Source organism: Heterocephalus glaber, unplaced genomic scaffold (assembly GCF_053883595.1).
Source record: "Heterocephalus glaber isolate CG9 unplaced genomic scaffold, H.glaber_assembly_v1.0 deba00000818, whole genome shotgun sequence".
NCBI lineage: Eukaryota > Metazoa > Chordata > Mammalia > Rodentia > Bathyergidae > Heterocephalus > Heterocephalus glaber.
The window spans coordinates 1,988,378-2,001,060 of NW_028258164.1; the positions used below are offsets into that span (position 1 = coordinate 1,988,378).

The window sequence follows — 12,683 nt, forward strand, 5'->3', positions numbered from 1 at the left end:
ATTTAATAGACAGTACACGTTGTTTATACTCCCCCTTGTCTCACCTTTAACTAAAAATAAAAATAATCATAAAATTAAAAAGCATTTATTGAAAAATCCTTTCTGCTCCCTCCATTCTTCCCTTTTAATGAACGAGAGAAAGGAGCTAAAGAAAATATTGTAGAGAAAATTATGATAGTAAGACTTCCTTCATTCCCCAAAAACCCCCTAAATTCTGAGACTTTATCTACATTCTTTTAAAAGCAGTGTTAGTTACACATTTATGTTTCATCTGAATAGTCCTTGACATACAACTGAGTAGGTGGAATAGTAGTAGTATATACTTGAATGTTTTTTATTGGAGCGTGCAGTGTGTATTAAGAATAATGCCAAATAATTTGTGTATGGTTTAGCAAGCCCATGTTTTTGTGTGGCATCAGTAGAGTAAGCATTAGTATAGCTTTGATTTTTATTTTGCAGTTTTGGGGGTTGAACCCAGGGCCTTGCACATGTAGGCAAGAGCTCTGCAGTTGAGCTACAGTGCCAGCCCTCTTTTTCTTTTCTTTTTTTTCTTTCAAGACAAGGTCTCACAGTTTCTTAGGCCAGGCTTGTGATCCACCTGCCTTAGCCTCCCAAGCAGCTGGTATTAAGGCAACTGTAGTAATGAGAATTGTTTAAAATGCCTCTAAACTCCAATTAAATGCTAAAAGGCAGATAAGCCCCTCCCATAAATAACTTGAAATTGTGTAACTCTGGACCAAAGTCAGTGTCCTTGTATCCTCTGAAAGAGGTAAGCAGGTTTAGAAGTTTACCAAAACCCTAAAAATGTTCCAAAATCAAAGTTGTTTCTTGGCCTTTTTTTCCCCCACTAAGTTGCTGCACGGTATAGTATATGTAAGATTTCATAAAAATTTAAATAAATTTTAATTTGAAGAGTTAAGAGATTTTCATATTTCTGAGACTATTTGAATATTAGTAAATAAAAGATGTTTGGAAATCGATTTGTAGACCCCATGTTAGTAGCTTTTCTCATGTCTCTGGAGCTCTTGCTCTTTCTCTTTGTGTACTCCTAGCTGTATCTGGCTCTCTCTCCATGTCTTTCTGTTTCTGTCATGTTATTCAAAGCTATAGTTTGTTGCCTGTCTGGTTCTGATTTTAATTGAAGACTACAGTATGTCTTTTATTAGAAAGTGGTTTTACTAAATTCGATTTTTGCTTTACTTTTGTTGTTTCATGGGTAAATTCCAAATAAGTTTTTATTTAATTAAAGTTTTCTTCATTTTTATAATTGTTCTCTTAATGTTTCTTTTACTTAAGAGATTTAAAAAAAAATGTTCCAGTGTCCACTAATCCAGAATAATATATTTCTCCTTGCAACGTTCCAAATGAGCAGAGGCTGCCAATCTACCATTCAGAATTTTTGCACATGCATTTATTTCTTTTGACATCAACATGTTCTCAGTGTGACCTGTAGTTTAGTTTTTAGACAGTGGTAGCTGCATGTATCTAAGAAAGGAAGAAAGAGAAGTTCAAAATAGGTAATAGTTCATACTATGTTATCTCTTATGAACCAACCTACCTACCTGTCTTCTTCCATCCATCCATCCATCAGCTAATAAGATAAATGTCTTATGTCTACATATTCTGTGTTAAAAGGACTCTGAATGCTTCCTGTCTTTTGTTCATTTTCTTGGGGTAAGGACTTGCCTTCAATCTTCTGATCATAAAGCTTAATTATATTTTGTTTCTAGTTTCTGGTATTCTTAAGAATTTTCTCTTTTTAGTCTATATCGTGGTACCATAACCATGTATTAAGATTTTTTGCTGTAAATCTCTCTCTAACTTCTCTTACTGTATTTTATTTGATGAAATACTTTCATGTAGTGCTTCTTTCATATACTCCATCACCTGCTATGCAAGATTGTATTTCATAGTTATAAGAGAAAATTATATACAATGAGAGCATGCAGGTGAAGACATTTTGATTAGCAAGTGTTCGAGTACTTATTTTGTGTGAAACACAAAATGTCAGCACCACAAAGAACGATAGCTGTTTTTCAGCCAGTTTATAGTAAGTTGGGAAAATACCTGAAAAGATTAATATGGTAGCATGCAAGATAAGAACAAATAATTGCTGTAGACAATTGCTACTTCCTTAAAGATGTAAAGATCAGTTCAGAGTGAATAGTCAAAGCCTTGTTGAGTGGAAGAATTATGTCTCAGAATGTAAATAGGTATTGAGTTAAAATGAATTTTTATAAGGAACATTATAAAGAAAGTACGAATTAAGACATTCATAATTTAGAAAATTCACTTAAAATATATTTTGGAAATACTGGCTGATAAGATGGAAATAAATTGAGGTCGATCATCAGTGGCCTCAAATGATCTTGTAGGCTTAAATAATGAACACTGTGATGATGCTATAAATTACTTTATAGGATAGTCCAGAAGCTGAGATCAATAGTTTGGTTGCTAGTAGTAGTATTTTAGATATGAAATTGAGTAGGGGTAAGGAAAACTACTTTAATTGGTAAAAGAAAAAAGTTATAAATAATTCTGTAAGCTGATTCTGCCTAACACAGCAAAGTTTTTAATCTTCCCCCTTTGAGTTGAGCCCCTCCAGAAGTACAGCTTTCATATTCGGCTCCATACATGCATATATGCACACGTACACATGTGTGTATGTCTCACAATTGAAAGAAGTTAAATCCTATAATTTCAGTCTGCATTTTAGTGCTTTTAATAAACTTCATTTCTGTTTGTCCAGTTCTTCCAGCCAGCCTTCCCAAACATCACACAGTACGATTTTAGAACTGGGTAGGACTCTAAAGATCATGTCATTATTCTTCATCACTCTACAGAGAGATTAGGTAATTTCCCCATTATTGGGGAAGAGATCTCTTTGTTCTTAGACCTCATTCTTGTGTCTCCTTTATTCATCTTTCTGCTTCACAAAAATTAAGTTGTGTATTCTTCCTTAAATTTAATAATTGTCATCACCAAAACTCTGAACCCAAAGTTTGTATGTAACTTTTTAAAGTTCAGTATAAATTTTCCAGAATCTTTACTTGTTAATATTTCCAGACTTCTTTAGTCAGTATGAGAACTTGCCAGTAAGGGAATCATTATTTAAAATGTGATCCTCTCATTTCCTGATTTAAAAAAACAAAACAAAACATATTTAATACTATGTCATGAATTGTCTCAGCTGTTCCTTAATGTCATTTCATGTAAATGAAGTTTATTATTGGTCTTTTTTTATATATGTCCCAAATAATATATAATAAGCATGCTTGATTTTATTAGCAGAATACTTTAAAGCTTATTGCTTTGAAAATTTATCATTACTAATTTGTTTTGTAATTATTTCAATATATCATGTAGTGAGTGCTAGTATAAGCTGTTTACGATATTAAGTTTTTTCTTCACTCATTCTCTTGTTAGGCAGAACATTTAACTTTATAATAGGCCCATATACTTTCCATGTGGATAGAAAAGGTGTTTTTTTTTCGATTTTTCAAGTTCAGCATTTTTGTTTTCAGTTACACACATACATTTAAATGGTGCCTTTATTAAATTTTTCCTTGAGAACTCTTACTCATAAATACTTTGACTCTGATTTTAAAAGATGAAATACTTTTCAGAGGAAGATGTTTAACTTTCATTTCTGCTGGGTTTTGTTAATCATAGATACATCATAAAAATAGGATATTTTTAGTTACATAAAGAGTAAAGTAAAATATTTTTCTGTTTTGCATCATTAACTGTTGGGAAAGCCTATTATTGCATTTTATAGATAGGAGCATTTGCGGAGCCATTAAGGAAGGTAAACTTGAGTTTTCAATTAATAAGGTTAATTAGGTATCTTTTCTGATATATTTATGAGTAAAGAATGTCTTTTTAATGCCTTCATCAGTGAACAGTGATTAATTCATTAATGTACTTTTTGATATGATTGAAGTATAATTTAACTTGCATTGTATAAAAGTCACTGGAGTTACCAGATTCCTTACACTAAGAAAATTAGTACTATTCTATATTCACAATGGAATATGTTCTATAGAACATACACAGTGATTGTAAAGACGGTTACTATTTTTCTTTACTTTTGGGGTAACTTTATAAATTCCAGCTTTCCCAGAGTATTCTAGAGATCTACTACCTGTAAATGTGCCAACATTTATAAATACCATTTAGTATAAAATTAATTAGCCCCACCACCACCATCAGTCCCTAAGAAAACTGTGAGCAAGGTTTGGTTAAACATCACAGGAAGGAGATACCATGTGTAGGAATATCTGTTAGATTTCCTTGGCAGTACAGAGTTGTACTGCTTTCACATCTCTTTCTCTATAGTAATGTAGTTTAAAAATTATAAACCTAGACGTGTGATATAATTCTGAAAATATTTACTAGCCTTAGTAAATTTATATAAAGTAGTTGCCTTTTTGCCTTTTCTCTTTAAAAGGTTGAGTAAACAGATAATCATTTAACAACACATGGCTAGGATAGTTCCAACTCTTTAATTTTGATTTTTTTTTAAGTTTGATATTTGTGATGTAAAACTTTTATTGAGGTAACTTTTATTTGTGCAGTTACTTATAACAGTTTAAAACACTGAAAATTAAAAACTTGAATCCTGACATTTCTACTTGTAGTTTTTCTCTCATTTTTAGCCTGTGCTAAGCTGTGTGGCTACTAATGCCTTTACAGTAATCTGAGAAAATAGTTTTTTCTTGTTTTTGAATTGTTCTAAAGTAGATTTAAAATCATTTACCTTCCTGTGCTATTATATCATCCTCCAACTTTACTCCAGCCAAAAAATAATTATTCCACTTGTCCATTTTCTTGCATGTGGGGTACATTTTTGTACACAGCCCCTAGAGAAGTTTACTAGTTTTCTTTAACATGATTAACATTTTGAAGAAAATGATGATCCATTATCTCCATCCAGAACAGCATTAGTACTGTTATGTACATTTCATCTCTTAAAATTAGCCAAAGGAAAAGTTAGTTATCTTTTTGAGGCAATCTTGTTTGCCTTGTAACTTCTTAGGAAGGTTCCTTCCTTTTACAGTGATACTTTTCTCTTTGAATCAGTCTTCCTTGAGAAACCAACTGTTCTTCTGAGTTTTAATTAACTTATTTTGCATTCAGTGAACTGTACATCCATCTTTATGCCAGATTAATTCTGTAGAAAGAAAATTACCACTTCTCTTTCCAAGCATTTCCTGGAATATTATTAAAGAACTCAGTTTGTTCTAGATCAGTGGATACCGGAACAGAAAGGAGGTATTTCTTACCTGATAATGTGTGTGTGTTCCGATTCTGCTAATCCAGAAATCCAATCGCATTTGTTGAAAAATCATCCTTAGCTGTTATTTGTTAGGGAGTCAACTCCCTATTTTAGTTGTTTCTGAAATTCAGTCCCTAGATGTGCTTTAGATAGGGTAGAATTTTTACCTCTTTCAGAATACTGCTAAAGAAGTTTTCTACTGGAACATAGTGTGAAGAAACACTGAGAGCAAAAAATTCAGAGTGGTGATTGGCCACCTCTGTTTGATTGACAGGTTGCAGGGAGAAACCCATTCGTTCTGGATTAATGGAACTGGAAAACAGAAAGCAATTATCAGGTAAAAAAAACCTTTTCTTTAACCTTTGAAATTCACCATTTAAAAGATGAGTCAGACCACTAGGAAATTTATTACCCAAAAAAAAAAAAAAAAGTGTCTTATGAGCAGTGATCTCTGGCTACTACTTCCAAGAGTTATCAAAAGATTGCTACAGTTGTTTCGTGTTGTTAGCCTTTGCCAAAAGGACAGGAATGAATAAAACAGATGGACTGTATGGCTCAATTACATTTTAAATCTGGGTTAAAAATGTGAAGCTGAATTCTATGGGTGGGGGAGATGGCTGTTCTTTTATTTCTTGAATTGTGTCTGGTCTGTGGACAAATAGAATTCGTTTTTCAAGGCTGTTAATCTGACACTTTTCTTGAATATTTGCAAATTTTATTGTACTATGCTTGTTATACCTAATCTTTCACTTCATTGGGATGTATACTTATACATCTTTTATCATAAAGTTCTAGTAACAATAGTAACCAGTTACTTAATATTTTAATGGCAATATTCTGATTATTGGTTAAATATATTTCAGATTGAAGGCCAAGGACATGGTGCAGTATTTGACTGCAAATGCTCTCCTGATGGCCAGCATTTTGCATGCACAGACTCTCATGGACATCTTTTAATTTTTGGCTTTGGGTCCAGTAGTAAATATGACAAGGTAGAGTATAATAAATACACATCATCTTATTATTACTATTTTGTAAGTTGGTGGGTGTTTCAGGGTTGTATTTCTGAGAAGTGGGTGAGAATCAACATTTTTTAAATCAGAGCTTCAAGAATTATATTTTAGGAAAGTAGGGTGGAAATAGTTGTTAAATCTAACTTTTCTGTAACTAGATAACAAGTCTTATTATTTAAAAATCTGTATATTTCAGAAAGAATAATTTAGCTCCTTAAAGGAATCTAAATTTGAGTTCTTGAAAGTTCGTCATGTTTTTATGTTAACTATGGAACTAGTGTAGTTCAGTAATAGAGTAAGTACTTAACTTGCATGAGACCCTGAGTTTAATCCTCAATAAAAATTACATAAAGCATACTTAGTATATGCCTAAGGTTTAAAGATAATGTATGGTAGCTCAGTGAAAGTAAAAATCTTTTTGATTTGTGCCTAAATTTGTTTTTACCATTTTGCCTAAAGTGGAATAACTTACTTTGTACATACATAAAATCTTTTCTTTATTCTTAAGAAGATTGAAAGCAGTAATTTTTTTGATCATAACATTTAATGTAGAAAATACCAAGTTTTTTGTTTTTTGTTTTATGATCTTAAAGATTGAACCTAAGGTTTCATGGATGCTGAGCAAGCAAGCATTGTACCACTGAGCTACATCTGCAGCTCCAGAGTACTTTTTAAGTTGTTGCTTAATACCATAATTTCCATTAAAATATTTGTTTTCCATTAAAAATGTTGATTTTTATAATGATAAAGTTTTAGCTTTTCATTTTCTATTGGTCTTTCTTCCTACAGATAGCAGATCAGATGTTCTTTCATAGTGATTATCGGCCCCTTATCCGTGATGCCAACAATTTTGTATTAGATGAACAGACCCAGCAGGCACCTCATCTCATGCCTCCCCCTTTTTTGGTTGATGTTGATGGTAACCCTCATCCATCCAGATACCAGAGATTAGTTCCTGGGCGTGAAAACTGCAGGGAAGAGCAGCTCATCCCTCAGATGGGAGTGACTTCCTCAGGTAGGTGCTCATTTTCATAGACAACCAGATTTTACTTTTCTACTGAAATCTTTTAAAAATTACTAGTTTAGGGCTGGGGATTTAGCTCAGTGGTTCTGCCGCCTGCCGCCTGCCTTGCAAGTGCAAGGTCCTGAGTTCGATCCCCAGTACCCAAAAATAAATAAAATAAAAATTCCTAGTTTAATAAAGCTTTATTTTCACTTGTTTAGAGAAAAAGTATTGCTTTATACTTAATCTTTGAATAGTGCTTAAGAATAAACAAGATTGGAGATTTAAAGCAATAATTCTGTTTCATATTAATTTATAACCTCTGAGGATGAATAGAGACATTCTCATATGTGATACAAGATGTCAGCTTATCTATTTATTGAACAGCATTTATTGAGAATATTGTCTATCCCTGACCCTATAAACTATGGGTATTCAGTAGAAAATTAAACAGACATGGTCTATACTCTTATGGATTGTGTTACATAAATTAATACAGTTACGAAAAAATACGTAGTTAAAATAGTGATAAATGTTATGAAAAGGAGCAGTAATATGAGAGAAGCTAAAAGTATATTATCTATTTGCATTGAAGACTATTTTAAGAATTGACCAACTTTTAAAGGTTTATAAAGAGACAGCTGAAAAGTGTTGAATTGTTCAATGAAGTGTGAAAGTCAGGTTAGTTGAGGAATTGAATAAGAGTTAAAGTGGAGATGAGGCCTGTAGACTCCTCTTTACCTTATTTAACAATGGTAGCCTTGATTTATTAGGTAAAAATAATGAAGAAGCTTCATAAAGATTAAACCAGCCAGGCATGGTGGAGCACTCTTGTAATCTCAGCACTCAGGAGGCTGAGGCAGGAGGATCGCCACAAGTTTGAGGCCAGCCTGGGTTACACAGTGAATTCAAGGCCAATCTGAACTATATAGCGAGACCCTGTCTCAAACCCCCCTCCCTAAAAAAACAAACCAGTTTTGTCATGTGAATTTTGGTATATTTCAGACTGGAAAAATATTTATTGAAATATTTCAGGGTTTAGACTCTAGTGTCATGCATGGACAGAACTCTAGATTTTCTAATGAGCAAACAATGAATTTACCACCTATAAGCAACCCAGAAAAATCAATCTTGCCGGGGATTTAGCTCAGTGGAGCCATGCCTGCCTTGTAAGCGCAAGGTCCTGAGTTCAGTCCCTGGTAGCAAAAAAAAGAAAAATCAATCTTGTTGCACTATAGCAGACCCATCTTGTTTTTCTTAGAGGGATTTGGTATAAAATTATATATGTCCACTTAGAATGGAGAGAAAGGGAAAGTATTAGAGGAACTGCTGCTGCTGCCACTTGTAGAGAGTAATGCAGCTAGAATATCCGGAGTATGTGAAAATGTCTCAGCACATGAACATTGCATGAACTCAAAGAACTTAAGAAAAACCAGTATTTGAAAAGTCAAAGGATATAGATTAGAGAAGTCTTAGTAGTAGAGAAGTACTGGTCATAGGACTGAAATAAGGAATGCCTTCAGTGCCTTGGAATATAATTGGTATGAATCATATTGTACCCAGATCTTAAAACAGGTGCCCAGGCTGGGGTTTCAGGCACAGCAAAATAAGGAAAGGGATGTTCATTGAATAATTATCATTATTGCTGCTTATTTAACATTTTGTAAAGAGCTTTCATAGTAGAATCCAACTTTCTGTCTGTTATTTCAATGCTCAGAGTTGAAAAGAAAAATGAAAATTTAGCAGCATTGTGTCATAGACTAACCCTATTTCTGACTCTTAAGTTCAGTGTTCTTCCACAATAATCTGAATATAAAGCAGGCATGATCTCAAAAATGATGTATTTATTAGTGTTGTGCCACAAGAGAACTTAGGTCTTTTTTTTTCAGTGATTTAATGAACAGAATTCAGAGTAAACACCTTTTCTGTCATTTTAGACACATCAAGTATGAAATTAATGTAGAAACAGAACCAAAGGAAAGTATTTTTTGAAAAAATTCTCATCATTATAAGCTAAATTTGTTGGCAAATCTAGTTCTAAATAAATTCTTGTTGAGAAATCCCATAGATTTAGCTAAAAATAGATGTATGTCTGTTATAGTAATTGATTTGGTTGTAGTTTTGTTACATTGAACCCTGATAGTACACTTTAAATGTACTTCCTTGTAACTTGAGTTGTATCGGATTACTCATCAATATTGAAATACAATGTTTTCCCAGCAGCAAATCAAGAAAGTAGGTATAGGCACTTTGACTTTACTGCAGTCTGCTTTCATGACTTTGGATAGGTTATTCTATCCTTTGGATTACAGTTTTCTCTTAGAAAATGAAATAACATATTCTTAATACACGTACTTTTCCTACTGCTGCTTCATTTTAGAATATCCTTAGTGTCTTCTTATCCCAGACTAAGCCCACTTTGAAATTCTGACCCGATCAAATCTTTTACGCCCATCCAGTATTTGTACCTTTTTCTACTCTCATGGCAATGTTTTTCATAATCATATATATTTTGCATTTCTTTTAGCATTGTACTAGGTTTAAAGACTACTAAGTGAGATAATCCATGCTTTTGAGGAACCAAGATTGGGTTTATTTTATATGTTGGGATGAATACTGATACATGGATAGATTGATACAGAACTATAAGAGGGTAACAGGTGATTCTTATTTGATAAGATTTCAGAGGAAATATGGAGGTGTCATTTTAGTTGGTACCTGAAAACTGAGTTAGAATTTCTCATGTTTGTGCTTACAGTAGAAACACTGTGGTCAGAAGTTTGAAAATATAAAGGTACTATATCCTCCTGGTAAGAGGGCAGAATAGCCAAACGGTCCTCTTGATTGTCATAGGTGAGACTTGGTGCTGGAAAAGTAGGATGGGTTAAAATATACCAAGTTCTTTCATACGTCAACCTTCGGGCACCTTGCCTTCTCTCTGGAGTGTCCTTTTTCTACTGGTTCTCATAGTTAATTGAAGTCTAAACTCAAACCCTTTCCAAGGAGGGTTTCTCTGACTTGTGAAGCACCACAGGTTTTTCCCATCTCTCTTTCTTCCACTTTCTTATCACCCTCCTTATTTTAACATCTTTCACTATCTGCTCTTATCAACAGGTTTAGTGTTTACTTTTCCCATCACAGAGTTGGCCCCTTTGTAGGGCAGTGATCTCGATGTCTTTTTATTTACCACTGTATCCCTAACACTTGATGTAATTCTTAGCACACAGTAGACAATCAAGGATTTATTGACATAGTAATAAGTTTTATTGTCTTAAACTATGATCTAAGTAGAAAATTGTACTTTGGCACTTCTAGATGAATGCCTTTGAATAGTTGTTTTGGTTTCTTTAGTCTGTTAAGTGGAAATAACAATAATAATAATACATACATACCTAACCGTGTTACCACAGGGAATATGAGTGTCTGAATCATAATAAATACTTTAAATAATCATTCTTATTATTTTTAATGAATTATTATGAGGGTTGATGGAATTTTTTTTTCTCTCATCATTTGTAGTAGTCGTTTTAGGTTTGATTTTTTTTTTTTTTTTTTTAAACCCAAGCAAATTTTCTGTTTAATAAGTGAGGCTTATTAAGTGAGGCTGCTGATGAGTCAAACGATTTGAATAATAAGTAAAATATCCTTAGCATTTTGTGTGATATTACTTAGGTTTGAACCAAGTTTTAAGTCAGCAAGCAAACCAAGAGATTAGTCCACTGGACAGCATGATTCAGAGACTACAGCAAGAGCAAGACCTGAGACGTTCTGGTGAAGCAGGAGTTGGTAATACCAGTCGTTTAAGTAGAGGTAAGCAGAAATTTTATTTTTAAGTAAAAGATTTAAAAATTGAAATAAAACTTCCAACAGTAGAGAAATGATGAAACAAATAATTTACCTGTAGAGTGCAGTAATAAGCTGCCAAAACTATGGTGTTTTGAAGAATAATGACCTAAAGTTCAAAATATGTGTATCTTTTATATTTATTTAGTAAACATTAGAAATTAGAAATATATTTCTTTTGCTTTGCCTTTCTTTCCCTTCCCCTTCCCTGGTAGTGATTCTTTTTTCCTGTTAAAAACTAATGGAAAAGGGTCTCTAAATTGAACTTAATCATACTAATTTTTTTTCCCTTAGGCTCCATGAGTTCTACCTCAGAGGTTCATTCTCTACCAAATGTAGGATTAAGGCGTAGTGGACAAATTGAAGGTGTACGGCAAATGCATAGCAATGCACCAAGAAGTGAAATCGCCACAGAGCGTGATCTTGTAGCTTGGAGTCGAAGGGTGGTAGTACCTGAATTATCAGCCGGTGTGGCCAGGTAAGAGAAATTACTAATCTGTATATACTATAGTTGCAAGCAGTTAGTCTTCAAAATATCTTTTCTGCCCTACAGTCGCCTTTTATGTGAAAAACTAGTACTTTCAACTATTCGTGACCCTGTAGAAAAATTTAATTTGTAAATGTCTTTTTTGGAATGATTCATATAAATGATGAGATGGGATGTGTTCAGATGAATGGGGAAAATCATAAATTTGAATAGTTTGTCATGTATGTTTCTTGAGACATTTCATAAAGTTGTTATTTAGGGTTTTAAATGGATTTTACTAACCATTCTCACTGTATTACTCAGAAAAATAAATTACTTATTAATATACTTTATCAAGTCATATAAACATGACTTCTGATATTTAAAAATACATACATGAATTAAGTATTGGCTTGGTATAGACCAATTTCTGTAGTCTATGCTATGAAGGAACATTACATGTAGTTTCATTTCATTTTATAGTCATGAGGTACTCAAGAATGAGATCCATATGAACCTAATACTGGGTTCCATAATATAAAAAGTATGGCAATCAAAATGTGAATTTGAATTAAGATTTTCTAATTCTTAAAATAGTAATTCTGTAATTAACTTTCTTATTGGTGGTATTGGGGATTGAACCCCCAAGGGCGCTCTCCCGCTGAGGTACATTCCCAACCCTTTTTTATTTTGAGTCAGGGTCTTACTAAGTTACCCAGGCAGGGCTTGTGATCCTCTTGCCTCAGTCTCCCAAGTCCTTGGATTATAGGGGTACCCTACCACACTTGGTTTATGATTAACATTTTTTAATCAGATGTTTGCATAGGCTATGCTGTTTTGATTAGGCAGTACTTACAGAATTTATGTTGGGATTTAGGCTTAAATATAAACCTAAGGTATAAATTTAAGCAATGACTTTTACGATAAACATGTCCTTAATCAAAAAAATTTTTTTTTGAAACAGGGTCTCCCTATGTAGTCCAGGCTGGCCTCGAACTCACTTGTAGCCCAGGCTGGGACCAAACTTGCAGCAGTCCTCCTGCCTCAGCCTCCTGAGTACTGGAGTTACAGACATGCACC

At 33.3% G+C, this 12,683-nt stretch overlaps 1 protein-coding gene across 4 annotated transcripts in view; it reads left to right on the forward strand.

Annotated features, from left to right (window-relative positions):
- The window catches only part of Phip (PHIP subunit of CUL4-Ring ligase complex), a 105,147-nt gene that overhangs the window by 52,343 nt on the left and 40,121 nt on the right, over positions 1–12,683 (forward strand). For all 4 annotated transcript variants that reach the window (XM_087207748.1, XM_087207750.1, XM_087207749.1 and 1 more), the window contains 4 exons: positions 6,142–6,270; positions 7,081–7,306; positions 10,967–11,104; positions 11,432–11,615. In XM_087207748.1, coding sequence (XP_087063874.1) covers positions 6,142–6,270; positions 7,081–7,306; positions 10,967–11,104; positions 11,432–11,615 — 677 coding nt within the window. The remainder of the gene's footprint in view (positions 1–6,141; positions 6,271–7,080; positions 7,307–10,966; positions 11,105–11,431; positions 11,616–12,683) is intronic.